Source organism: Rana temporaria, chromosome 2 (genome assembly GCF_905171775.1).
Source record: "Rana temporaria chromosome 2, aRanTem1.1, whole genome shotgun sequence".
NCBI lineage: Eukaryota > Metazoa > Chordata > Amphibia > Anura > Ranidae > Rana > Rana temporaria.
Genome location: NC_053490.1, coordinates 167,244,517 through 167,271,978, shown reverse-complemented (window position 1 = coordinate 167,271,978; position 27,462 = coordinate 167,244,517). Strand labels below are relative to the sequence as shown.

At 43.8% G+C, this 27,462-nt stretch overlaps 1 protein-coding gene across 3 annotated transcripts; it reads right to left on the bottom strand.

Annotated features, from left to right (window-relative positions):
- Positions 1 to 469: 469 nt before the first annotated feature.
- Positions 470 to 27,435, bottom strand: BORA (BORA aurora kinase A activator). 3 transcript variants are annotated; one of them, XM_040341364.1, is made up of 13 exons: positions 27,345 to 27,435; positions 23,736 to 23,905; positions 22,517 to 22,623; positions 21,075 to 21,120; positions 17,993 to 18,074; positions 16,089 to 16,154; positions 15,127 to 15,183; positions 13,623 to 13,852; positions 12,372 to 12,525; positions 10,839 to 11,392; positions 4,382 to 4,513; positions 3,354 to 3,498; positions 470 to 980 (listed from the first exon to the last, which is right to left on the bottom strand). In XM_040341364.1, exons 2-13 carry the CDS (start codon positions 23,880 to 23,882, stop codon positions 919 to 921), a joined length of 1,782 nt encoding a protein of 593 aa, XP_040197298.1. In that variant the 5' UTR covers positions 23,883 to 23,905; positions 27,345 to 27,435; the 3' UTR covers positions 470 to 918. The 3 variants fall into 3 exon arrangements, with proteins under 3 accessions (XP_040197298.1, XP_040197296.1, XP_040197297.1); XM_040341362.1 differs by lacking the exon at positions 27,345 to 27,435 and adding an exon at positions 27,208 to 27,331; XM_040341363.1 differs by lacking the exon at positions 27,345 to 27,435 and adding an exon at positions 27,094 to 27,197.
- Between the last annotated feature and the right edge of the window lie 27 nt (positions 27,436 to 27,462).

The window sequence follows — 27,462 nt, the reverse complement described above, 5'->3', positions numbered from 1 at the left end:
CCTGGGAAAAACATGCAACTAGTAAAGTCATAACTCGTGATCTGCAACATGGCTTTCCTAGGTCAACCAACATTCCCCCAAGTACGGGTACCCCCTGGGTGCTGGAGCACTTCTCCTGAACAGGCATTGGTATAAAATCAATACAAATGGTAATCTGGAATGCTGAAAATGTGCAAGTCTTCATATTATTAAAATTATTGTCGTAATTCTAACCAATGTCAAAACAATTTTAACAAAATTCTACATTGGCAATAACCTAATTAGGGATAATATAAATTTCCAACAATGCTGTTGGCTATAGAAAGTTGAGCCCTTTTAAGGCTAATTTCTAGAGATTCTCAACATCAGAATCCCATAATGTATATAAATTAATGGTGCCTTTGTTGATGCTTAACCTTCAAATGCATTTCACCGCAGTGACTAAAGGCGGTGTTATTAACTACATAAAAGAAATAATGGACTTCTATTGTTTACAGTCACCTTTTTACTAGCCCGTAAACATCAATCATTGAGAGATGTGCTTACTTAGCACCGGTAGACAGGTTATTGCTCATCAGCTGTCCTTGGAGCTCTAGAACATTGAAGAAAATAACTTCTGCTTAGCAGCACTACAGAGTGGTAATCAGATCTATACAGATCTGCCCATTATTTATACATCAAAAGTACAAATGAAAATTATACATGGCAGCTGAATATATCTACACAGGGAGCCAGCTTTTACGCATTGTGCAAAATGCATATGAAACTTTGTATTGTCCAACTTAATGAAAAAAAAAAAAAAGCCTTTGGTTTAGAACCGTTGTTTGAAATAAATACACATTGGGGTTAGTGGCACAGAGCACCATTTCACATTCATAGGTTAAAGATCAAGTTTTATCAGTATTCACAGAACTCCGATTATTCTTCCCTATTGGAAGATCATTGTAGAAAACTTGACACAGGCTTTCCATCCATGCTTTTTTGGGAGTTCTGGAGTCGGGCTGAAAAAAAAAAAAAAAAAGTTAGCACAAGAACGAAAATAAATAAATAAATAAAAAAACCACCACAACACACACAGAATAAATCCTAAACTAATATGTTTTTATCTGCCTGTGACTTAAAGTGGTTGTAAACTCTATACAGAGACTTTTACCTACAGGTAAGCCGTAATATAGGCTTACATGTAGGTGCTGGATATATCTCCTTAACCTGCACGGTTTAAGAGATATTTTGTGTAGCGCCCCCCTTTTTTTCTAGTTAGTGGGGCGTTACGCTAAAGTTAGTGGAGTGGGAGATTTAAGTTGCTCCCACTCACAAATTGTTAGTTTGTGCTGTTGCCAGTTTGGGACTGCCTAATAGGTCAGTCTGCGTGCCAGGGGTGTGTTATAACCCCTGGGCGACAGTTGGCGCTAGAGGGGTTCTGACGGACCTATCTTTCCCCAGCAGCCAATCTGAGGAGTTTTCACTCTTTTGGGCATGCTGGCGGGGGGGGGGGGATCATGTGGCTGCCGCCATGAGTAGTTGTGCTACGCGGGGCCCCGAGTCCAGGTGCGGCATCCACCTTCAGGGTGCGCGCATCCATGGGCCCCGCCATCGAGGCTGGCCCGACCGAAGCTGCGCACCGGGCAGAGTTTCACCTTGATGCCGAGAGGGACCCCAGCAGCTTGCTGGGTTCCAGATCCTAAGCTGGGAGCTGTACGATGGGGAGTCTGCTCGGGAGAACCTAGACACAGAGGTTGTCTGCGAGGTTGGGACGTACCATCGGGGATCCGGTCACCACGCCACACGACAGGTACATTGCAACTGGGAGGATTTGTCAGTCCTAATCTTTAACCATTTTCAAATACCTATCAGGCCTGTCCAGAGGCCCTGGTTCCTCCCAGTGACTCTATTTGCAAGTGACCCACCGGCTGCCAGGCTAAAGTTAACTACCAGGCTTGCTCTTCATGCTTTTTGATATCCAAGGCCTGATACCGCAGTTTCCTCTTGCTCATCAACCCTTTCTCTATCATGTGCTATGTTGATGTTGGCTATGTTAGCCTTGAAATAAAGCATTGGAAAATCCACGCTGTTGTCTGGACATTGCTCCTTATCCACACTCACAAAATTATACCCCTAGACAAGAGAACTTGGTAACTTAATACGCCAATCCCAAACTATCCAGCGGCTCCTTCGGGGGTGAGCGCTACATTTGCAAAATACGTTTGCACCGACGTCATCGGCAGACTTTAGAAAGGGCACGGCATGATCCCTTTCTAAAGGGAACGTGCCGTGACTGGCGGCTCCCGCACGCATGCCGTCACGCGATTCCGGACAATCACAGAGCAGGAGTCTGCGGCCCCGGAAAGAAGAGGGCTGAAGATGGACGCTTCCAGTCATCACAGGCTTCGTTTTCAGGCAAGTGACACATAATGGGCTACTATGCGATGCATAGTTTCCCCCCCATTATGCTTTAACTTTGCAGGGAAATAAAGAGGAGGTAAAACCCATCAGGGTTTACCTCCTCTTTAACCACTTGCTTACTGGGCACTTAAACCCCCCCCCCCCAGACCAATTTTCAGCACTCTCACTCTTTGAATGACAATTGTGCGGTCATACAACACTGTACCCAAATTAAATTGTTATAATTTTTACTCACAAATGGAGCCGTCTTTTGGTGGCATTTGATCATCTCTGCAGGTTTTATTTTTTGTTAAAATAATAAATAGATATATATCTCTATCTCCCCGTTTTATATGTTGTTAGAAGATTTTGCAAATGTGTAATTTGTACGCTGATGAGACGACACTGGTGGGCACCACTGAAGGGCATCGATAGGTTGCAGTGATGGGCACTGATCAGCACTGGTGGCCACTGATGAGCCTCCTCCACTGGGGACCGAAGTCCCTTACACAAAAGCCGATGCTCAGCTTTTTTTCTCCTCACACTGTCCACGCGAGGAAGGGAAAAACAAAAAGATTACCGAGCTTTGTTTACATCACGTATTCAGCTGTCATTGGCTGACAGCCGATCATGTGGCAAGGGGCCGGGTCTCAGTAACTCGGTAATCACAGCGCATTCCTCGCACGCCCTGCAGGGGGTGCATGGGGAGCGTGCAAAGGGGAGGAAGTCTATTGACGGCCTCCCGGTAATTCAGGTCCGCGCTGTAGCAGTCATTCGGCTATAGCACGGACGCCTATTGGTAAACTTAAATTTATTCATATTGCAAAACTCTACATATCATCTCGGTAGTGCTGTGAGAAGTTAAAAGCTGGGGCAGAGATGAAATCTGCAAATGTGAAGTTAAAAGGAAATGCAGTGATAGAATATGGCATTATCCTGGAAACCCTTAAACTTTCTAGTTTATATAAAAACATACTGGATGTCGCACATACCATTTTTAGTAAATCTGCTAAGTTTCCATGTTCCAGAGTTAAGAGTCCGATGTAATTTATTACTTGTTTTAGGAGGGGGATACTCCAATTCTGGAGACTCAACTTCTAACAGCTTATGCCCTCGAACTTCCAAAGCTGAAAAATCCTTGGTTAGAACAAAAAAAAAAGTTGCATTATATTTTACAGAGGCCACCATATTCAATTTCCATTATGCATGCAAGTTATAAATACTGGTCATGTTTGATTACAAAAATGACTACAGGATAGATTAGAGTGATTAGAAAGGAATTAAAAAAAAAAAAAAAAACACACACACAAACTTGGCTACACTGTGAAATAGTTTTGCGCACAGCATCCCCAATCTTCTTTTTCTGGGGTCCCCCGCTGGCACTACTGGCTCCTCCACCCTTTTGATCAAGATAGGGCTCAGGTAAGTATAGTGCTAGGGCTGTACTTCTAGTGTAGAAGTAAGGCCCCATTGAAATCTATGAGGAATGGTCTGCAGGCATGGTCTGTGGTGAAGATTTCAAGACCATGAAGTAGGCACCATGGTGCCCATTGCTGTTGTGGTGCAGTAAAAACACCTTGGGGTAGGGGAATGCTTTTATTAGGTTTATATACAAATATATTATATTTAAACAGCGCAGGACATAGGCTAATCTTCTACGCTTTGAAGTAGGAGACAAGTGTTTCATTGCCCTTTGGCCTATCATCCACAAAAGTGCTTGCACCTCTTCTAGTCCTTCTCAGAACACAGTGCAATCAGGCGTTTTTTTTTTTTTTTTACAGAGAACAAACTGATTTCAAGACCCAAGCATGAGTTCTGAGAGAGCAAAGACACCCGTCTGCGAGATTTTCCACAAGAGTTCTGCTGTAATCTTCTGGTGCAGTTGGAGTTCATACTAAAAAGGCTGTCACGGGCGTTCATCGAAATAGCCCAACTATGCCCACCGTTTTCACCCAGCTGCTTCATTCATAGACATGGTGTCCCTACAAGGGAGGACGAAGAGCTTGGCACTTATACATACCTTAACTTTGGCATGTTCAGATGCATTTTGAATTTCCGAAAACTGTACATCGCTCTCTTTGTATGCTCCTTCTCCACCAATTCCATCCATTAAACTGGATCCACATGTTTGTGTAGTATAACCACTGTCCACCTTTGTAAAACACACAAAAGAGAAAAAAAAATTAAAAATCAATCATATGTATAAATCACACAAACGCGCTCTGTTCAATACAAGAGAAATATAAAATGACCAAGAACATTGTGCAGCTTCGTTTTTTGTACCATCACATCCAACATAATTGTTTTGTCTAGCCAGATTTTAAACCATTGTAAAGTCTTGTGGTGTGTGCTTTTTTTTTTTTTAAAACATAACATACTTGCCTACTCTGTGCAGTTGGTTTTGCACAGAGCAGCCTGGATCCTCCTCTTCCCTCCCTCCTTTGAGTGCCCCTCAGCCAGCAGGTTGCTACGGGGGCACCCAAGCCGAGTCAGACCTCCGTGTATCCATTCAGACATGGAGCCCCGACCTGGCCCCACCCCATCTTCCATGATTGGCTGACTGACAGCCAATGGCACCACTGCTCTGTCTCAGCCAATCAGGAGTGTCCTGGATGGCTGAGGGGTTTGTGGACTTTGCTGGAGGGAAAGCTCAGGCAGGTAATTAGGGGTGTCCTGCTATACAGGTTTTTTTTATCTTGATGCCTTTACAACTCCTTTAATGCATTGTGCTGGGGAAAATAAATAAATAAAACTACCACAACTCTGAGTGCAGCTCGCTTATAGGCCCAGATATAGTAGTGGAAGCTGTCAATCACAGCCAGTGAGGAGGGAACGGGTGGCGGGGCAGAGTTGTACTGTGTCTCTGGCCATTTTCTCAGGAGGGAGGTGCCAGGAGAAACGGAGGATCGGGCTGCTCTGTGCAAAACCACTGCACAGAGCAGGCAAAAGTACAACAAATTATATATATATATATATATATATATATATATATATATATATATATATATATATATATATATATATATATATATATATATATATATATATATATATATATATATATATATAATATTATATTTTTAATAATAATTAAACTCCTTAACTAACACACACACACACACACACACCTTTATTTTCACCTAAAAATCCTGCAAAGAACACATAAAATGTAATGCTCCTCCTTGTTCATCCTACAGTGAGACGGACCATGCATGTCTGGCAAAATCTGATTTTCTGTTCTGTGTTGGATCCAGTGATAAAAACAAACAGTCCAGTACTGGCATGTGGATCCCTAAATTTTCCATTTTTTTATACTAGGCCTAATGCCGCATACAGACGATCGTTTTTTGTGATGAAAAAAAAAAAAATGACGTTTGAAGTGATGAAAAAAAAACGAAATTTTTGAAACTTCATTTTCAAAAACGATGTAGCATACACACCATCATTTTGAAAAATAATGAACAAAGTGACGGCACTCTAAAGGGGAAGTTCTATTCGCCTTGAGGCTGCTTTTAGCTGGTTACTTGTTAGCAAAAGATGATTCGTGCTTTTTTGTCTGTTACAGCGTGATGAATGTGCTTACTCCATTATGAATGGTAGTTTTACCTCCCGTCTCAAAACTTGCTTCTGGGCATGTGTGGGTTTAAAAACGTCGTTTTGCCCACACACTATTTTCATTGACACAAAAAATGACATTTTGAAAAACGACACAAAAAATTCGAGCATGTTCGAATTTTTTTTTGGTCGTTTTTCTGAAGACATAAAACGACATTTTCCCCACACACTATCATTTTAAATGACGTTTTCAAAAACGTCATTTTTTTTCATCACAAAAAACGACCGTCTGTATGCGGCATTAGTCCTGTTTCTCATGGACTTCAGCTTGTATAAAGCAGTGTGGGGGAAAAAAAAAAAAAAAAAAAAAAAACACACATCCACACGATATTCAGCATAACAAACAAAATAAAACTTTTCAGGTTATTTTTTTTCTTTTTTTTTTATTATTCACTGAAGTGTATTCCCCCCCCCCCCTCAAAAAAAACTGTGTTTGAAAGATAGCTGCGCAAATACAGTGCGACATAAAATATTGCAAAGGCCACCATTTTATTATCCAAGGTCTCTGCTAAAGAAATATAAATAATTTGGGGGGGGGGGGTTCCAAGTAATTTTCGAGCAAAAAATAAAATACCAATTGTAACTTGTAAACAACAAGTGTCAGAAAAAGGCTTAGTCTTTAAAAGCGGAGTTCCACCCAAAAATGAAGCTTCCGCTTTAAGTGAAGGTGACCAAACCCCCCCCCCCCCCCCCCCCCCAGACATGCCACATGTCATTTTTTTGGAGGGGGGAGTGGATATCCAGCTGCAACTTCCTCCCAGGGCTCCGGAAGGAAGTTCACCTGTCCCCCCTCCCATCGTCTGGGACATGTCACAGGTCCCAGAAGATTGCCTGCTCAATCACAGCGTGGCTCGCAGTGTGTGCCTGGCTGTGAAACCACAGCTGGGTGCCCACAGTCAGAATGCCGGCGCGGGTCTTCGTTCGCATCACAGGACATGCGAATGTCCAATTATTAAAAAATCGTCAGCTACACTTTTTGTAGCTGTTGACTTTTATATGGGTGGAACTGTGCTTTAAGTGGTTAAAAAAACGCAGGTGATCAAATACCACCAGAAGAAAGCTCCATTTGTGAGATGTGATTATATATATATATATATATATATATATATATATATATATATATATATATATATATATATATATATATATATATATATATATATATATATAAAAAGGGACCGCGCAATTGTCAGTTAAAGCGTGCAGTGCCGAATCGCAAAAAGGGGCCTGGTCCTTTAGCTACAAAATGGTCCGGGGCTTAAGTGGTTTATATAAAAAAAAAAAAAAGCAGCCGACATTGTTTGACAGCTGTAAGCAGGGAATGGCTCTGTACTTATTACACGAATCATGGAAATGCTGAATGATTGCCATTTCTTAAACAATTAATCGTGCCATTCTAGTGAATAACAGGCTTTTCTGCAACATTCAGCAAGCTTTAGCAAACATGGGGCAGCCTTCTCCAAGTCTATGAAGCCCCTTTCAGGTCCTGTTTGGAAATGCTCTACAAAAGATCTTAACGTGGATGTAAACCTGATTTATGAAATTTGACCTAAGCACATATACCTGGAGTATTTTCTTATCTCTCGCCAAAGACCTGAGAGTCCTGTGCGTTTCTGCTGCTTCAATCCTCTATCATCAGCATGATAACTTCTGACAAGTTCTCCAAGATGGGAGATAAAAGCAGTTAAAAATTTGTGTGGGAGGGAGGTCGCTATAAATAGATTGGCAGAGAGCTTGTCTCGTCACATCACAGCTCTTAAAGTTTCTTCCTTCTGTCAATGTGAAGGGGGGGGGGGGGGGCTGCCCATCCTCCAATCAGCTGTCTCCCAGTGTAAGCTAAGAATACACTCCTACAGCTGAATGAGGAAGTGAAAATTCTAACACGATGTAAAAATTCTAAAGAATATAGAAAGGGAAAGACAGCAAATATGTATGTAAAACCCATGTAGGGAGATTCGTTTCATCTGTGTATAATCTGAGGCTATTCACTTCAGTGGGTATATGTGGAAGATTTACATCCACTTTAAAGTGATAATTTTAGTTTTTTATAAAAAAATCATATTTACCTGCTCTGTGCAATGGTTTTGCACAGTGCAACCTCGAACCTCCTCTTCTGGGGTCCCCCACAGGCGCTCCAGGCTCTGCCACTTCGGCAAGTGCCCTCCAAAGAAATCTGCTTTCTATGGGGGCACTCATGCAAGCTCGCTTCCGAGCCACCCTGTCTGTCTATTGACCCGGGGCCCCAACCGTCTTCAAAGAATTTGATTGACAGCAGTGGGTGCCAATGGCATATGTACACTATAATATTTGAGCAAATGTTTAATAAAAATGTATATTTTCAGGCCAAGAAATATATTAAATTATTTTTTAGAGCACAAATACTACCTTATTTTTTGGGGACGTATAAAAGATCAGGTTGTGTCACAAATAGAAACCAAACATATCAAGCATTAAAATTGCACACGCTCATTGAGTGTATCATTAGTCCATCACAGTACAATAAAAGTGATCGGTCAGATCCAAAGCCAGCCAGATCATGTTTACTGAAATGGCAGGAGGAGTCTGAAACAACAACTGTACCAAGCTCACCGCTTAAAGGGACATGCTCGTTTTAATAATTTGAAGTCCAGGCAGTTTACAAGCGGCCTAGTAATGTGAAAGTAATGTGTCACAGTGGCAACTCTAAGGTCAATACCAAGATCTCTAGGCATATATTGTAAGCAGGACATCAGTCCTCGAAAAGGGCAACTAAACCAAAAATAAATCTCTGAATGTACTGGCTGCAATAAGTCCCATCCCCCCACCATTTTAGGCTTTTTGTCCCTAATTGTTATCCAGTGACCCAGCCTGTAAGCCCCCTTACCAGCCATAAGCAGTATTAAGCCCCAAAAATAAAACAAATTGCAGCTTGCCAATCTTTATAATGCAGTGGTGGTTCCCCCCCCCCCTCTTTCAGGCCTTTTCTTTGTCACCTGGTGATCTGGCCAGTAACACTTTCCTTCTTAGGCCCCCCTCCACACCAGCGGATCGTACAGGTTTGCCTGTTTTTTTTATTTATTTTTATGCAGACCTGATCAGACCACCCATAGCCCTCTATGAAGCAGCGGATGTCAGCAATGTGTCCGCTGGCATCCTATCCGGCCTGCTAAATACAGATTGATGGTGATACATTTGCCATTTATCCGCCGATTTGGATGAAAACAAACATTTAATCATTTCCGTTCTGCATAGGAGGCACAGACCTATCATTTGGATCATGCCTGGTGGATCCCATATAAAAGAGGACTTAGGGTGCCTTCACTCTGGATGGAGTGGCAACAGAGACACCTTTGGACTGTAGAATTGTCAGTTTAGGGAGAGACCAGCGTTTAGAGCCCGTACACACAATCCAATCCGTAAATCGGACAAAAATTTTCGTCCGAGGAAGAATCGTACGATTTTCGGATCGTGTGTACACTACTTTCGAGAGCCGATCACAACAGTTCAAATTTTATTCAATCGAATAAGCATGAAATTTTTCCTCATACTATTTTTGTTTAGTCAGTATAGTCGTCGTCCAAAAATACAAATACATTACAACACATGACATCGCTTCCGATTTTTTTCTTTCGTACGAGAATTTGTGACTTTAGCAACCTATTCAATTTCCACTTGCGACTATTAAACGAAAAAAGTCGTACGATCGGTCGTACGATATTTGGATTGTGTGTGCGGGCCATTAGATGCACCGAACAAATGAAAGCCACACTCCAGCAATGAATATCATTGCAAGCACCACTGTCAGACAATGTTTGTCCAAACTGTGTAACTGCCACTTTTGCTGGACATCAAAAATTAATTCCAGCCAAATGCTAACTAAGGCTTAATCTACTCCCACCCCCATTCTAAAACATCTATTCCATCTACCTTGTAAAAGGTGTCAATAGTTGTCGATTCTGAAGCTTTTCCAGTCTGGTCACAGCTTCAGCGCAAAGGAGAAGTAGCGACAATAGCTGCAGAGCCTAGGCTTACTATGGGGCATAGGTTGTCAGCTGTCCCTCTACACTGAAGCCCGCCATCTGACCAAACCAGCTTCACAACAGGCAAGTACTGGTTTGCACTTCTGCCTAGCAGCCCTAGGGTCATCAGTTTGATCCCCAACCACGGCACTACCTGCCTGGAGTTTGCATGTTCTCTTGTGCCGGAGTGGGTTTCCTCCGGGTTCTCCGGTTTCCTCTTACACTCCAGACATGTTGGAAGGTTAATTGGCTCCCGTCTAATTTGGCCCTAGTATGTTTATGTATGCATGCGAGTTAGGGACTTTAAATTGTAAGCTTCCTGAGGGCAGGGACTCATATGAACGCACAATATATATATATATATATATATATATAGGAGAGTGCTGCGTAATCCAGAGGGGATACAAGTATTTTTGCTGTATAGCGGGTAAGAGGGCTCACAGCAGAGAGCGGGATGACAGAGGCATGTAAACTGACCACAGTATTATTACACAGCACAAGCACTGTGCTACAGAACATGCCTTAAACAGGCTCCCACCCCCCCTTTTTTTTAGGGTTACAACCACTTTAACAAGCTGAAGTTAGAAGCCGATTGGCTACTATGCCCAGCTGCACCAGGATTTTGCACTCTCCAGAATTAGTAAATCAATCCCACAGTCTTTTCAACTCCCTGTGGATGAGTGTGTAACTACTGCAGGTGGGCTTTAAATGAGAATTTCCCCTGTAAACATGCAAGCATGAATGTTGATCAAGACTGTACAGAAGTTCTCGCTCATGTCTTCATAGATCTGCAAGCAAAATTATCAGGATTAAAAAGCAGGTAGTTTTATTTCCTCCGATTCCTCATAGGAGAAGGATTCTTACCTGAATGCTGCTGCTGCTGTCACAAGGAATGACACTGCTCTCTGCTAAAGGCGACATGCACATGTGAGAAGTCTCAACACTAAAAATATTCCCAGTCATAAAACTAGTCACTGGAGTGTTGTCTGTCACTATAGCAGCTTTAACCCAAATTTGATCATCTTCAAGTTCCACAGGATCCACCATTTCTACCGTATCATTTTCTTTGAAGTCATTTTCAGGTTCTTTAAATACTCTTGATTGTACAGTGGTCAGTGGGTCCATGGCATGTGCCTCAGGAAAGGATGTATCCAGGTTATGTAACTGTATAACAATACTGCCATCAGGTGATGAGCCATGTGCAGGAGGGGAATTTTCTTTCTCCTCCTCCAGATGTTCAATTGAGAATGGTACAGCGATCCGAAACTGTGCACTGTCCCTGCAAACATGGGAAGTCCTGGCAAACACACTCTTGATTGGAGAACATCCTTCAATTAAAGGGCTTCTGGAACATGAATTGACCATCGAATTTGAAGAAGAAAGGGTGTCTGGGGAAAGGAATGATAATTTCTTCTTTTCTGTAATAAAAAAAATAATAATAGTATTTCCCTCCAATTACACAAGGCACAAAAGCAGACACATGTTTAACCGCTTTCCGCCCACCATATAGCAAAAATGATGGCGGAAAGTGGTTGTATTATCCTGACTGGACGTCATACGATGTCCAGCAGGAAAAGCCGCTAGCACGCACCGATCGGTGGTGTGGTGTCAGTCTGACACTCCGCATCTCAAATCTAGGTAAAGAGCCTATGACGTTGAGGCTCTTTGCCACGTAAGCAGCGGTGTCCAATCACAGCTGATCAGTGTAAACAGAAGAGCCATTTATAGGCTTTTCCTCCACTCACTAACAGATGCGAGTTGAGGAGAGATGATTGGCTGCTTTGACAACAGGGGTGGGGGATCTGCTCTGATAATCAGCTTATTGATCATCAGTGCAGACCCATCGAGGATGCCCACTGGAGACCACCAGGGGTGCCAATCAGTGCCCATTAGAATGGCATTCTGTGCCCATCAGTGATTTGTCAGTGTCACCCATCAGTGTTGCATGCAAGTGCAGTCTCATCAGTCCATGCTAAATCTTGAACACAACTAAACACATGTGCGATTCAGAGGCGTTCCCATAGAACTCAATGAGCCTGGAATTCAAACCTGAAGCACACCGCAGCACTCAGAAAACACACAGGACTTTAAATTTGAACTGTAGATGCACCGCATATATGCAATTGGCTTAAGTGGAAATCAAGGTTATTCCACATGTCATGCCAATTCAATCCGGTTTAAAACACATTCAATTTGCATATATATGTGAACAGAGGCAGATAGAATAGATAAACCTACGTTATGGCCTTGCTGCAAAGATTAAAACTATGGCGAGTCCTAGGAATTATAAACGCCTGCCGGAAAATCATTACACTGATGCCTTCCCAAACTCAGTTATCAGTTTTGAGTGGACTCCATTAAGCAGTATTTACAACTTCAACACTTTCACATACTTACCGGCCATTGGCGTCTTTCCCACATCTCTTGATATTGGGGAGAATGCTGGTGACATGCCTCTTGGGGGCGAATTTTCAAAGAACATGGGGCTTGCACTACTCCCAAGACTGTAAGCCCTTCGTCCACCTTGAATTGGACTTGAAGAAAACTGTCCCTTTAAATTGGACATAAGGTTACATTAAAATTAGTTGTGTACAACCTAAAGCTGAAAACCCAGCAAAAAAATTATGCAATAACATACAATTGAACCAGTTTGCCAACATGTTTTTTTATTTTCATTCAGGCCATCCCTTTGCTCTCTTTTTTTTTTATATATTTATAAACACACACACACACACACACACACACACACACACACACACACACACACACACACACACACACACACACACGACTGACTGCAAAGCACAAAAGCCCTGAATGACTCAAAGGGGGTTATTTACAAAGGGAAAACCCACTTTGCACTACAAGTGCACTTTGTAGTGCAGTCGCTGTAAATATGAGGGGTAGATGTGAAATGAGGGGAAGCTCTGCTGATTTTATCATCCAATCATGTGCAAGCTAAAATGACGTTTAATTTTCTTTGCATGTCCCCCTTGGATCTACAGCGACTGCACTTTCAAGTGCACTTTCAGTACAAAGTGGATTTGCCTTTAGTAAATAACCCCCTGTATGTCTTTAAAAAACATGCACTTGATGATGGAATTAAAAAAATAGAAATACTTAGCAAAAAAAAAAAAAAAGCATTTTAGCTTGCACATGATTGGATGATAAAATCAGCAGAGCTTCCCCTCAGATCTACAGCGACTGCACTTCTAAGTGCAAAGTGGATTTGCCTTTCGTAAATAACCCCCAAAGTGTTGCACCTCCTTCTTAGAGTCTAAAGCCAGCCATAGGTTTTAAATCTTGGCCGGTTTCTATTAAATCTTTTTTTTTTTTCTTTTTACTCACTCGAAATATGAACATACAAGAAAATTTGACTAGCCCGTTAGCACAAACTAACTAGCACAAACCCTCCCCCCCTCGCAATTCTCTTCTAGGAGTGTCTAATTAGTCCCTATGCTGGCCAAGGTCCTCCACTAATTTCAACATACAATGACTGTAGTCTTCTTACATCACATCCAAGATAGTAGCACTCAGCAGCAAACTCGGGGCTTTTACACAAGACAAGATTATAATAAAATAACTACACAATCTTTTAGGAATATTTTTGTTGGAATTAATGCAGAAATGATGTGAGCAGAGAATTACCGAATTGGGAGTTTGCATAGGGCTTCTGCATCGGACAGGAGACAGATCTATTGAGCAGAGAACTCCCAGAGCGGCTGGAGGAGCATCATATGTGCCTGGTGGCGGAGAGGAGGGTGAAGAACATTCTGATCCACTGACTTGTCCATCCAAAAACAGCTTTCTTCGAAGTGAAGAGTTGCTTAAGCTTTCCTGAGATTGATCGGGATGCTCTTCTGCTTTAAAGTACACACCTTTGAAGGGGGGTGGGCAAAAAAATGTTTTATTATGAAAAAAAAATAAGTGTACATATTACCATTAAAATTAATAGAACCTCTGATCAGTTTGCACTGCTTTTCAGGCCTCCATTAGAGATTCCTTGAGGAGCGGTGCGGGTGAAGTTTGGACTTGGTAAACATGTGTTTACCACCCCTTTGACCCCCGCAGGCAGTGATCACTATGATCACTCCTAAATGTTCACCGAGAGCTGATCATAGCAAACCGCGAATGTTAATATGGCTCAGACTGTCAGTTGATGAATGAGCGAGGAATCTCTGTAAAGATTCCTTCTTGATTAAAGTAATGTGCTGCAGAGAAAATGACAGAAAAAAAAAAAAAAAATAAATAAAAAAAATTCTGTTTAGACCTCTGATAATGTCAAGCCAATTAAAGCCTCAGAATCTAATCATGTGGCTTGGAACCCCCCCCCCCCCCCCCTACAAACAATCGAGTCCGGCACCCTGCAGGGGGAGTGGCGCCCCTAGATGAACCGGCCGCTCCTGGCAAGACCCCTTTCACATGGAGAGGACTGTCAAGCACATCTGCCTGCTCAGCGAGGGGGGGGGGGGGGGGGGGATCAGTTTGCAGATCCCCGCTGAGAAGGCGCAGATGACAGGTCCATGTCCTCTCCGCTGATGCAGAGCAGAAACAGCCCGCTGTTCTACATGGGGCAGTCAATGGAAACAGACCGCCTGTCCATTTCCATCTGATGCCATACAATCCGATCTGCTAGATGGATGGGGAATTGAATCCTCATCCGTCTGTTTTTAGCAGACTGGATCGGATGCAGGCGGGTATAAAACGGACATGTCCAGGGCTGGTGCAAATTGTAGCAGCAGGGATTTTATGATTTCTAGTGCGGCTCGGTGCAGCCACCAGACCCAGTCAACATAAGAAATTGCTGGCGGGAGCAGCCATTTGCAGCTTTCTGCATTGCCAACGAATACCTGCAGCAATCCCTGGTGGTGTGCGTCCAGCAGTGGTCACCACAGGTAAGCGCTGGCTGTGCATAGAGCTGCAAATAGCTGCAGCTGCCAGCGACCTGTCCTACATGAACATGGCCAGCGGCCACCAACAGCCACAGCAGGAATCAGAAGATTGCTGTCGCTACACTTTGCACTGTCCCCAATTGCTGGCGTAAATGTAGCTTAAGCCTAAAAAGGAAAACCTAATGGAGTCCTGGGTGCAGAGCAATAATTTGACCTTGGAGAGAATAAAAAAACAAAAAAACACAAATTTCGGTACTCACCTAGTACTCGCTCCAGATTGAAGTCAACAGGTAATGACAGCTGTGTCTGACAAGCAACTGAAGAGGGGGGAAAAATAAAATAACCAAATTAAAAAAAGGACAAAAAAAAAAAAAAAAAAAAAAAAAACACACAACAACACAACCACACTGTAGGCCAGCCCATGATAACCTCTCCCACTACCAAAATTCTTTGGTTTTGTAGCAAAGCAGTATTAAGACAGCATGATCATAAATAAAGGGGCACAACTTGTGCACGAACATCAAGAAAATCTTATCAGAAACCAGCAAAAATATACCCAGAACACAACAGTCTATCTGATCTAGGAGTCTGAGACAGGAAGGTCTCGGCTTGAACCCAGAAAACAGTGCAGTATGCTGCATGTAGCCTCAGCTACATATGATTTATACTGCGCATCCAGCGGCCTCACAGGTTACTGGAGGCACATAGTTTAGTTGGGCAAACTTGGCCCAAACGGAATAAGTAAAGTGTGTGAAAAATTGATTGGTTTCCTCTTTAACCCCAGGAAGAAAATGCAGGAATATGAAGGCCAAAAAGGCCACACAGCCCCAAGTTCAATAAAAGCCCCACATTAATGTCACAGCTCCCCTTCCCCAATGCCAAACAGTGTTGCAGCCGGGCCCAGCAAGTTACCCCTTAGGGAAAGAACAAACGCAAAACGCCACATTTGAGGTCCTGAGAGGCCCTGCTGTTCCCACACGGGCACACTGGGAAGATAACAGCAGGACTCAAAGAACATACATCTTCCACTAGACTTCTCCCCTCTGGTGGATGCACCCTTGGACAGTGTCCCAGCAGACGGGTGCACGGAGGCCGTAGTCAGAGGGGAGAGTCAAGTTTACCCCTCCTTCCACAAAAAACTTCTACATAGATAAAAGCAATCTAAGGCTTTGAAACAACCAAAAAAAAAACAGTTTGTCATGGCCAATTATCTGTCAGTTACCTGTATTTTTTCCAGTGGTCACAGTTTGTGCTCTCCTAAGAGGCGATTCGTAGTTCAGATCAACACCTAAAAAAGTGGAGAAAATACAAAATGCATTAAAAGATAGTTCAAAAAGAACTCAATATGTCATGAGGCATACTAAAGCAGAACTCCCAGGATAATATATTTTGCATGCTTACAGTGGGGCCATATGCCATACTTTAACACCCTCTGCAAAAGCTGTAAGTCACTGTAGTAGCCACGATCTTCCAGGTGATGTGCTCAATGGAATACAAAGTGATCTCCGATTGGACAAAAAGGTAGACAAAGTGGTGTGGTGACATAATCTCCACCCAATTCAGAGAATGCTTTGCCTTCATTGAGGAAAATGCAAGGCTTCCTCTAAATATCTAAAAATCATTGTTTCTATCACTTGAGCATCTGAAGTGCATGGTTGATCTGCCATTCATAGGCACAACACTGTGCAGACACACAGCATGCCTTTATTGGGTTGTTTGTTCGGCCCCCATGCCTCCCTCCCAATCTTAGTCTGCCTCTTGAACATGCCCCCTGCATAAGCACAGCCTGCATCATCATTCTGAACACGGTCACATGACAGAACTTTTAACCTTGTAAAGAAAGGCAATTTCTGAAACCATGCAAAAACAGTTATGGTGTCTGCATAGTAATAATTGTATTAAGAAGAAGTGTCTGTATGTTCAGAACTATAACTATGCAAGCAAAAAAAATAAAAAATTAATGCCAGGAAAGCAGAAATGCTAGGAAGATAGGAATTTTAACCATAAACTACATATCTTGGAGTACAGTATAGGACACAGGAATAGATTTTTAGACCATGGGTTTATATATGCTGCCACCTTCAGAAGATTGCATACTGAAAGTGTGTGTGTGTGTGTGTGTGTGTGTGTGTGTGTGTGTGTGTGTGTGTATAACCCTGTTCACTCCATGAGGTTCCAGTTTGTTGGCAAGGAAATCAGAGGAAAGGAGACCAGTCCTGTATTATACTCCAAGATGGGAATTTTGACTTGCGTGTAAATTCTAGATTATCTCAATAGTACAGGACATTGATTCTTAGACCATGGGACATTCCCAAGCAAACAAAATCAAGGAGCGGGCAACCAACAAAACAGCAGTAACAGGTACACAGGAACAAATAAGGGTCAATGGAACCAAACAGACATATTTGACAGCAGTAGCACTTTGCAGATAACACGGTTATCAGCATGAGTTACTAACGGCCTCTCAGGAAATACGGTTTTGAAAAAACAAACAATAAAAGGATCACAGTCCTGCAGCTTGTGAAAATATGGATGCTTGTAGGATTTATATATTTTTTTTAATACAAAAATATATATATATATATATATATATATATATATATATATATATATATATATATATATATATATATATATATATATATATATATATATATATATATATATATATATATATATATATATATAAAAATATATATAAATAAATAAAAAACACACACACCCCACACACACAACCGGACCTGGTATGATTGAGTACAGAAAAAGCCTGGCTTGTCTACCCTATTTGTTCCGTCCAGGCCCGTCAAAATGGGCATAACCCAACCAGGGTCTGTGTATCATAGGAATGGACTGCAGCCGATTACCACATGCCAAGGTAAATGTCCAAACACAGGATTCAGTACCCAAAGCGAACACTGAGGGTAACCAATTCGAGTTGAAAGTAAACCCAACTCACAACTATCCCCTTGTATAAAGCTCAATAGCTATCCTTTCAAAAAAAAATAAAAAATTATATAAAAAAATAAAAAGCACCTCTAAGGTGCAATTTTTATTAACAGTCATACTCAACATCAATTTTGCAAGCTGCTCAAAACATATGAAATTGTTAAAAACAGGAAGACCTACATTTTGTTGAGTGAAACTGAGCAGCTTGTTTCCCATCATGTTGGGTCCAAGGTGAAGGAACAATTATTCTTTTTGTAAAAAACTACAATAGAAATGTTAAAAGCAAATACATTTTATTTAACGTTGCATATTAAAATATTAACGTTGCAGTAAAACGATATATGAAAAGTAAAGACATCCCAAATTCTCAAGCTATGCCAAACACTATTGTTCACAATGCGTAAAGGCAGATCCATGATCAGCAAGAGGACCAGTCGGGGGGGAGTTGATGGGTCTCAAATACTGCAGCCATCAACTTAAAACGGAGTGAACCTCCGCTTTTCGGAACCCCCCCCCCTACGGTGTCACATTTGGCACCTTTTAGGGGGTGTGCAGATACCTGTACAATACAGGTATTTGCACCCACTTCTGGGAATAGACTGCAGCGGGAGTCACGCCCCTTCGCATCTTCTCAGGAACACACTGGTCCCAGGCGACAACGGGGACCTGTGAGCTTGCGCATGCGCAGTAGGGAACCGGGCAGTGAAGCCGTAACACTTTACTTCCCGATTCCCTCACAGAGGATGGCGGCGGGGGCAGCCTAAAGATGAGCCATTGCTCGGCCTCTCTGGACAGGCAAGTATCCATTTATTAAAAGTCACCAGCTGCTGGCTTATAAAAAAAATTATATATTTTCGGGTGGAACTCCGCTTTAACATAAGAAAACTTGCCTGTCCAGGGATCCCGCGATGTCGGCTTCCCACACCGATTCATTCATTGGCTTCAGGTGCAGGCACCGGCAATGCAAGTAAGGGAAACTGGCAGTGAAGCCTTCAGGTTTCACTGCCAGTTTCCTACTGCACATGCGTGGGTCGCGCTGTGCTTTCTGAACACACAAGTCCCAGAAAGCAACGGTGGGGGGGTTATTAATACACAACTTCTCCAGATTATATCTTCAGCTTCACCAGTTAGGTTTTAGCTTTCATTTTAAAAAGTTTAAAGAAAATGAGTATTATAAAAGCTGCTGCCACAACCGAGATATCCATCTCTCCAGGCGCCGGTCCTTTAAACTATAAACGGTATTCGCCGCAATATCACCGTTATCGGCGGCAGGAGAGGGGCCCCCCTCCCGCACCCTCCGCCCCTTAGGCGGAGGGTGCGGGAGCATAGCGTTTTTAGTCGTTTTTTCCGGCGTTGTGTCGCGCGTTTGCATACAGCGTTGTCTGACGTTTTTGAACGTCGTTTATTTTAGCCAATAGGAAAAAATGATCATCTCTTTCATCACTTGTTGCTATGTTTGTAGATTTTTTTTATCTTCTGCCTGGGTGAAATGTTCTTTTTAAACGTCGCCTATGGAGATTTTTAAGGGTAAAAGTTTAACGCCATTCCATGAGCGGGCGCAATTTAAGTGTGACATGTTGGGTATCATTTTACTTGGCGTAACATTATCTTTCACAATATAAAAAAAAAAAAAATAGGGCTAACTTTACTGTTGTCTTATTTTTAAATTAAAAAAAAGTGCGCTTGTAAGAACGCTGCGCAAATACAGTGTGACAAAAAGTATTGCAATGACCGCCATTTTATTCTCTAGGGCAGTGGTTCTCAACCCTCTAGTGCCGTGACCCCTTGATAAAATTTCCCAAGTTGTGGGGACCCCCAACAGTAAAACTATTTTGTAGCGTGGGTTGTCGGCACCCAAGGCAAAACAAGTAATTTGTGCCCCTAACCCATGGACATTTAGCGCTCCCTGAGTCCCTTCGGCCCCGTACACACGATAGAATCCATCCGCAGATAAATCCCAGCAAATGGGTTTCTGCGGATAGATCCTATGGTGTGTACACGCCAGCGGATCTGTTTCCGCGGAGAAATCTCCTCTGGGATGGATTCCAGCAGATCGGATATTTGCTATCCATCTGCTGGAATCCATTCCAACGGATGGATCCGCTCGTCTGTACAGACTTACCGGATCCATTCGTCCAAAGGGATTCCCCGCACGCGTCGTAATGATTTGACGCATGCGTGGAATTCCTTATATGACAGCGTCGCGCCCGTCGCCACGTCATCGCCAGAGGATTTCCGCGCGGATTTCAATGCGATGGTGTGTACACTCCATCGCATCGAAATCTGCGGAAATCTTTGAGAGGATTTATCCGTGGAAATGGTCCGCTGGACCGTATCCGCGGATAAATTCTCTCGTGTGTATGGGGCCTTCCACTCATATGGTATTAAGGATGTACAACTTTTTCTCTTTGTTCTCCTTTCTTTCCCTTTTAGCTCTATATCCTAATTTTTATTTTTTTCCCTATCACTCTCTCTAGCCATCTTTCTTGTTGTATTATAATCACAGGTAGGGTTACTCACTGTCTCTCCGACTTTGTGGTGTCCCGCAGCAGTGACACCTATGCCGAAATCAGGAGATAGGGTCTCCTCCACCCCCCCCCCCTTACTTCATTCTTTACCAGTTAGCTGACCTCTAGTCTTTGAAGAGGCTGAGTGGGCGGCCGCAGGCTCCAGGGACAGCCCTGCTTTTCCCCTAAATAGCTTCCTTTACCTTAGTGCAGTCCTCCTTCACTTACCTCATCCTTCCATTTTGCTTTTAAATGTCCTTATTTCTTCTGAGAAATCCTCACTTTCTGTTCTCTGGTCTGTAACTACACACAGTAGTAGGGGCTTTCTCCCTGGTGTGGAGAAAGCCTCTTGAGGGGGGCGAGCAGGAGAGTCAGGACCCCCACTGACACACAGCTCCTTTCTCTATCTGCAAAGTAGAGAGTGTCCCAACTTGCCTGCTCGCCCCTCCCCCCCTCAAGAGGCTGTCTCCACACCAGAAAGAAAGCCTCGCATTACAGTGTGGAGTTACAGACAGAAGAACAGGAAGTGAGGATTTCTCAGAAGAAATAAGGACATTTAAAAGCAAAATCGAAGGATGAGGTAAGTGAAGGAGGACTGCACTAAGTCCTAATTCCTTTACAACCCCTTTAAGTCTGACAGTGGCTCACATACAAGATATTTTTATTAGAAAAAAATAAGTAACATGACAGTTGTGTTTATAAAATAAAACATTTATACAAGACAGTAGCACCACATCTGTGCCAGCAGTGGTTACCTCTTCAATAGCCCTTTGTCTTCTGTCCTCTACTTCCTTATCCATCCTAAATAATAAATAATAATAATAATAATAATAAATACTAATAATACTACTACTACAAATGAGACAACGTCACAATATTTGTATACAACTGTAGGGATCAATTCAAAAGCAAGGAGGACTGAAAAGGCTTATGTGGGAAGCCTTGCGAAAATGTTTTGCCCTCAGTGGCCTGATTGTTACTTCTATTAACTAAATCCTAAAACACTGAAACCATCAAAAGACATTGGAGCAGAACAAAAATTAATGCAATTTAGGTTAAAATCCAATTTATTTTGTATTGGGGAAAAAAACAAAAAAAACAAACACCACCACCAAAAAAAAAAAGTGAGTTGTGTGTGGGGTACACACAACTCACACTTTTTTTTTTAGCAACGGTCCCTACTATATGTACAGAGTGCAGTTTATTTTGCTAAAATTTGTCAGATACCAACAAGCAAAATTTAGCGCCAGCATGGCAACGCTCATTTGAGCAGATGTAGAGGTTGCATAAAGATTTGTTTTGTCCAACATCATGGTGGTCCACACTGATAACTCCATACATTGTACCTCCCTGAATGCATTTTAAAATACAGCAATACCTCGGACTGCGAGTAATGCAATACAAGCTATTTAAAAAAAAATCCTGACTCAATTTGCGAGTATTGTCTCGCAAAATGAGCAGGATTCAAGCCTCTGCAGTGTGCAGTACCACATTTGGCCAGAGGTGGGGGGCGAGCACCGGTGACACTCAAGAGTCGTTTGGATTCGGAAACTATCCATTCCCTCATGTTTCCGAGCGGCTCCAAACAGTCTCAGAGTCTCTCTGGCGCCACCCCACCTCTGGCCACATACGATACTGCATACAATGGAAGCCTTATATTAAACAGGGAGAGAGGGCAGTGAGGAGCAGCTGCAGCAGTGGGAGCAGGTTACATGCTCCAACCTAAACACAGGTGGCATATGCAACATGCTCCTAAAGATAGACTTCATTACGCCGGGCGGCATGCTTGGATACAGGTCTGGTATGGATTGTGGGGGGACCCCTACATCGTTTTTTTTCGGCGTAGGGGGGGCTCTTCTTAAAATCCATTCCAGACCTAAGGGCCTGGTATGCCCCTGGGGGGGGAACCCATGCCGGTTTTTTATTTAAAATTTGGCGTAGAGTGCCCCCCTCATGATTAATACCAAACGTCGCGGCTAGAATTGGCGGGAATCCAAGTCAGATCCCCGTCGCTTCTATGACACGCTTGCTGGAATGTGCTTTTTCTGTTCCAGCGAGTGCGAGATGTCGACAAAACAATGTCGCCGAGAATCAGCGCGATGCCGTCGTGTTGGAAACACATTCTCGGCGACAGGTATTGTACAGCTGCCAGGTTATTACGCTATATGAAACAGAAGTCGTTATAGACACAACTTACTTGGCATGGCTCAAATATAAAGCCTGGCGATGTACATCCTCAGGATCAATCTCAACAGGATATATTGCAGCAAGCTGATCAATTGACCATTTAAACTGATGAGGAGTCTGGAGTGAAAAAAAATTAAATAAAAAGTTTGCTTGGTAGAATACTACTTACAGTGGTTCTAAAAGCAGTGTTCTGGCCAAAATATGACTCAAGATAAAAAAACTCCTAGAATATTCATACCACGTGAAATGTAACACAAATGTATGCTGTAAACCATGCCCAGTTTTCTAGTTGTGCAGCAGTTTTCTTGTTTTGTGAAGTTTCTGCACAGCACAGCTATCTGAATCTGTAGTGTCCTTATTCCTGGATTCCGTGTATGCTGGCTTCCCAGCATGCACAGTGCGGCGCAAGCGAGTACAGCTTGACATGGCACTGCTGCCGTAACATTTAAGCTTGGCATCTATGGCAAATCTTGGTCATCTTGACACGGCACTGCTCCCGAACCACAGGAACAGGAAACTTGGGGAGCACCAAGGGGACCCAGGACTACAAGGATACCACTGATCAGAGTGGCGAGGGTGAAGTTCCAGTGCCAGGCAGGAATATGGCACTGGCTCAGTCAGAGGATGAGCTTCAGCGGATGCAGGCAACGAGGGCCCCAGGGGGGGTGCAGCTATAGGGTGATATCACTCCAAGCCATGTAGCTTACATTTTGTGCTTGCAGACTGAAGTTAGAGAACGTAAACATCTTCTGTCTATCATCCCCTTTCTGATATCCCATGCCGTACAGTGCCATTGCATGGCGCACGATGGCTCTGTACACCATGCCACGACACTGTATGCCATGCCAATCAGGAAGGGGATAACAGACAGAAGATGCCGTTTACATTCTCCAACCTCAGTCTGCAGGCACAAAATTTATGTCAGCTAAACTGGTAGGAGTGACATCACCCTATATCTGCACCCTGACCTGCATCCGCTGGAACTCATCCTCTGACAGAGCCTGTGCCATATTCTTGCCCGATACCGGAACTGCACCCCTACCGTTCATGCTTTCATCGATATTGGCAGGCACATGGCCTTATTTCCATATTGAACATTACGGACTATTCAATTCGCTGTTTGATTGTATATTGATACAGTTTCAGGATTTCATTTCTTGCATAGTAACCAGAAGCGCACTACGATTTACATACATACTCTAAAAAAAAACTTTATATTAGATACTTACAGCTGAAGACTTCTCAGGTTTGAACAGGGATGGACTGGAAACAAATGGCTCATGTAAGCTGCAGTAATCATTGGGACTCTCAAAAGGGTTAAGAACTGCTTTCTGTCCTGGAGTTTCTGGAGTTACCTGAGCATGAACATCACCCATTTCAGAAAGGAGTCAACTAATACCTGTGCACAAATAAAGAAAAAAAAAAAGGCTATAAGACCAACAAAAAAAATGCAGATTTTAGTTTAAATAATCAGTAGAACACAGGTCCCTTTTCCGCAGGTCCCAGCCCCACACTTCCAGGTTTCTCACCAAGGAAAGAATGTCACCCCCTAGCCTGAAGTCTCCAGGAATACAGAGACAGAATTAAGGCATCCCAGGAGGTTTCAGCATAGCATACTAGCTCATTATGAATTACTTACCTTACATCAAAGCCCCTGCAACGGTCCTCGTACCCCCCCCCTCCGGTCGGCGACATGTCTCCCGGGGGGTTACTTCTGGGTATCGCAGCTCCAGCGCTGTGATTGGCCAGAGTCGTGATGACGCCACTCCCACGCGTCAGGTAACGGCGCACTCACTGAAGCAATGGCACATACGTGCCATTGCTTTAGTTTTCCCCAGTGTGCATGTGCTGATGACATCGGCACATGCAGGGGACATCTAAACCGTTAAGGTTTGGGAGATACCTGGGGTAGCTACAGATAAACCTTATAATAGGCTTAGCTGTAGCGTAAAGGGTTAGGACTGTGGATGCAGACAGCTTTGTTTTTCATGGAAGGCGTTTCTGACAGTAGCCAATCATTCAGGTTTTATGCAGCTATAGCACAGAGTGCTGCCAAGTCCAGAGGTAGCATTTAACGCACCATTCCCAATGCACACGTTCCTGTAGAAATGGCTGTGCATATTAGTGGGTGCTGAATGCGATCACCAACTAGAACCCTGACAAATCAGAGCAAGAGAATGTCACCAGCACACCAAGGATCTCCAGAACGGGTCCAAAGCTTTATTCAGCGATCACATTGTCACCAGCACACCAAGGATCTCCAGAGCGGGTCCAAAGCTTTATTCAGCGATCACATTGTTACAACGTTTCGGCACTACGCAGGACCCAGCACACGTGGTTTAGAAACGTTGCGATCTGCTGTGATTGTCGAATAAAGCTTTGGACCTGTTGTGGAGATCCTTGGTGTGCTGGTGCCAATGTGATCGCTGAATAAAGCTTTGGACCCGCTCTGGAGATCCTTGGTGTGCTGGTGCCAATGTGATCGCTGAATAAAGCTTTGGACCTGTTGTGGAGATCCTTGGTGTGCTGGTGCCAATGTGATCGCTGAATAAAGCTTTGGACCTGTTGTGGAGATCCTTGGTGTGCTGGTGCCAATGTGATCGCTGAATAAAGCTTTGGACCTGTTGTGGAGATCCTTGGTGTGCTGGTGCCAATGTGATCGCTGAATAAAGCTTTGGACCCGTTGTGGAGATCCTTGGTGTGCTGGTGCCAATGTGATCGCTGAATAAAGCTTTGGACCTGTTGTGGAGATCCTTGGTGTGCTGGTGCCAATGTGATCGCTGAATAAAGCTTTGGACCCGCTCTGGAGATCCTTGGTGTGCTGGTGCCAATGTGATCGCTGAATAAAGCTTTGGACCTGTTGTGGAGATCCTTGGTGTGCTGGTGCCAATGTGATCGCTGAATAAAGCTTTGGACCTGTTGTGGAGATCCTTGGTGTGCTGGTGCCAATGTGATCGCTGAATAAAGCTTTGGACCTGTTGTGGAGATCCTTGGTGTGCTGGTGCCAATGTGATCGCTGAATAAAGCTTTGGACCTGTTGTGGAGATCCTTGGTGTGCTGGTGACAATGTGATCGCTGAATAAAGCTTTGGACCTGTTGTGGAGATCCTTGGTGTGCTGGTGACAATGTGATCGCTGAATAAAGCTTTGGACCTGTTGTGGAGATCCTTGGTGTGCTGGTGACAATGTGATCGCTGAATAAAGCTTTGGACCTGTTGTGGAGATCCTTGGTGCGCTGGTGCCAATGTGATCGCTGAATAAAGCTTTGGACCTGTTGTGGAGATCCTTGGTGTGCTGGTGACAATGTGATCGCTGAATAAAGCTTTGGACCTGTTGTGGAGATCCTTGGTGCGCTGGTGCCAATGTGATCGCTGAATAAAGCTTTGGACCTGTTGTGGAGATCCTTGGTGTGCTGGTGACAATGTGATCGCTGAATAAAGCTTTGGACCTGTTGTGGAGATCCTTGGTGTGCTGGTGACAATGTGATCGCTGAATAAAGCTTTGGACCTGTTGTGGAGATCCTTGGTGTGCTGGTGACACTCTTTCGGAGGTAGAATTTAGCCACATCGCAGCACAGCAGCCTGCCCACCCACCCTCACTCACCTAAGGCTAGAGCTGGCAATAGATGGTTTGAATGTGGGCTGGTCCAGCAGGGACCTGCTGAGATAAGAAGCATCTATGTGCAGATTATTGCCTCTAGCAGTAATCATTGTGTTCTCCTGGCAGGGACGGCTCCCTATCTCCGCTGGACGGATTCCCCCTTCATCACTGACTGTCTTGATGAGGGAATCAAGCGATTTTTCTTTCCAACAACCAATCGCGCCCTCCATGCCTTGTTTAAGGCTACATTCGCACTAGCAGCCGGTGACTTGTCCTTAAGGTTCCCCTAACGTGAAAGTTCCTTCAAGGACTGCGCAGGCGCAAAGTTCCCGACGGAAATCTCCGAACCTCGCCCGTCATCCAGGCTCATTCTTTAACATCCCTGTGGATTGGAGGATGTTAAAAAAAGAGCCAGGAGGCCGAGCAGAGCGAGCCGTCCGACTGGCCACTTTCCTCGAAATCCACGTCGCCCTGGATGCCGGCCGAGGTTCGGAGATTTCCGTCGGCAAGTTTGCGCAGTCCTTAAAGGAACTTTCTCGTTAGCCGGAAACCATATTGGCAGATCAGATTGCGCCTGCGCAGGAACTTTCACGTTAGCCGGAACCAGCTCGCCAGATCACCGGCACTGGTGCAAATGCCAGAGGCAAGAGTCTATGGATCCTGCAGCCATTTCCACCTGTGAGCAGCCATCTAGTCTGCTGTATTTCAATGACAGGTCGGCGGCGGCGCAGCTATACGCCCTGCCGGAGAAATCACTGCTGGAAGCATGCAAACTGCAAAAAAAGTTTAAGTAGGAGATTTAGCTCTCTTTATAGAAATATTCTCTGACTTTCTTTTGTGTCTCTAGGACAGGAAGTGAGTGGGAATTTCTGCAAGGTGACACAATAAAAAACCTGAGAGGGGCTCCAGCCAAAAAAAACTGTTTGTCTTTCGATATACTTTACCCTTCCACACATGGGGTCCTGATAGCCCATGGCCAGGGACATACCTGACTCCATAGCGGAGACAGCGGTGTACAGAGAAGAGATAGCTCTCTATAGGAATGATAATAAACAATACACACATCCTAACGGTGTGCGGAGACACAAGACGGACAGCTCACCAGGCCTCCACACTGCAGCCCGAACCTCCCGCCTATCGCCCCGCCGCTTAAACACGCTCGTCTTCTTCCACAATTTTCCTGTGTAACTAGAGATCACTCCACACAACCAATCAACGCTAGTCCCTGCAGAAATGTACCAATCACACGGCGGCTGAGGGGCGGGGTTATCACAATACCAACGTCGTCCAATGACTGAGCATCCGCCATACAAATTCGAATGAGTCTCCGCCCCCCGTCACCATGCGAACTACCTAC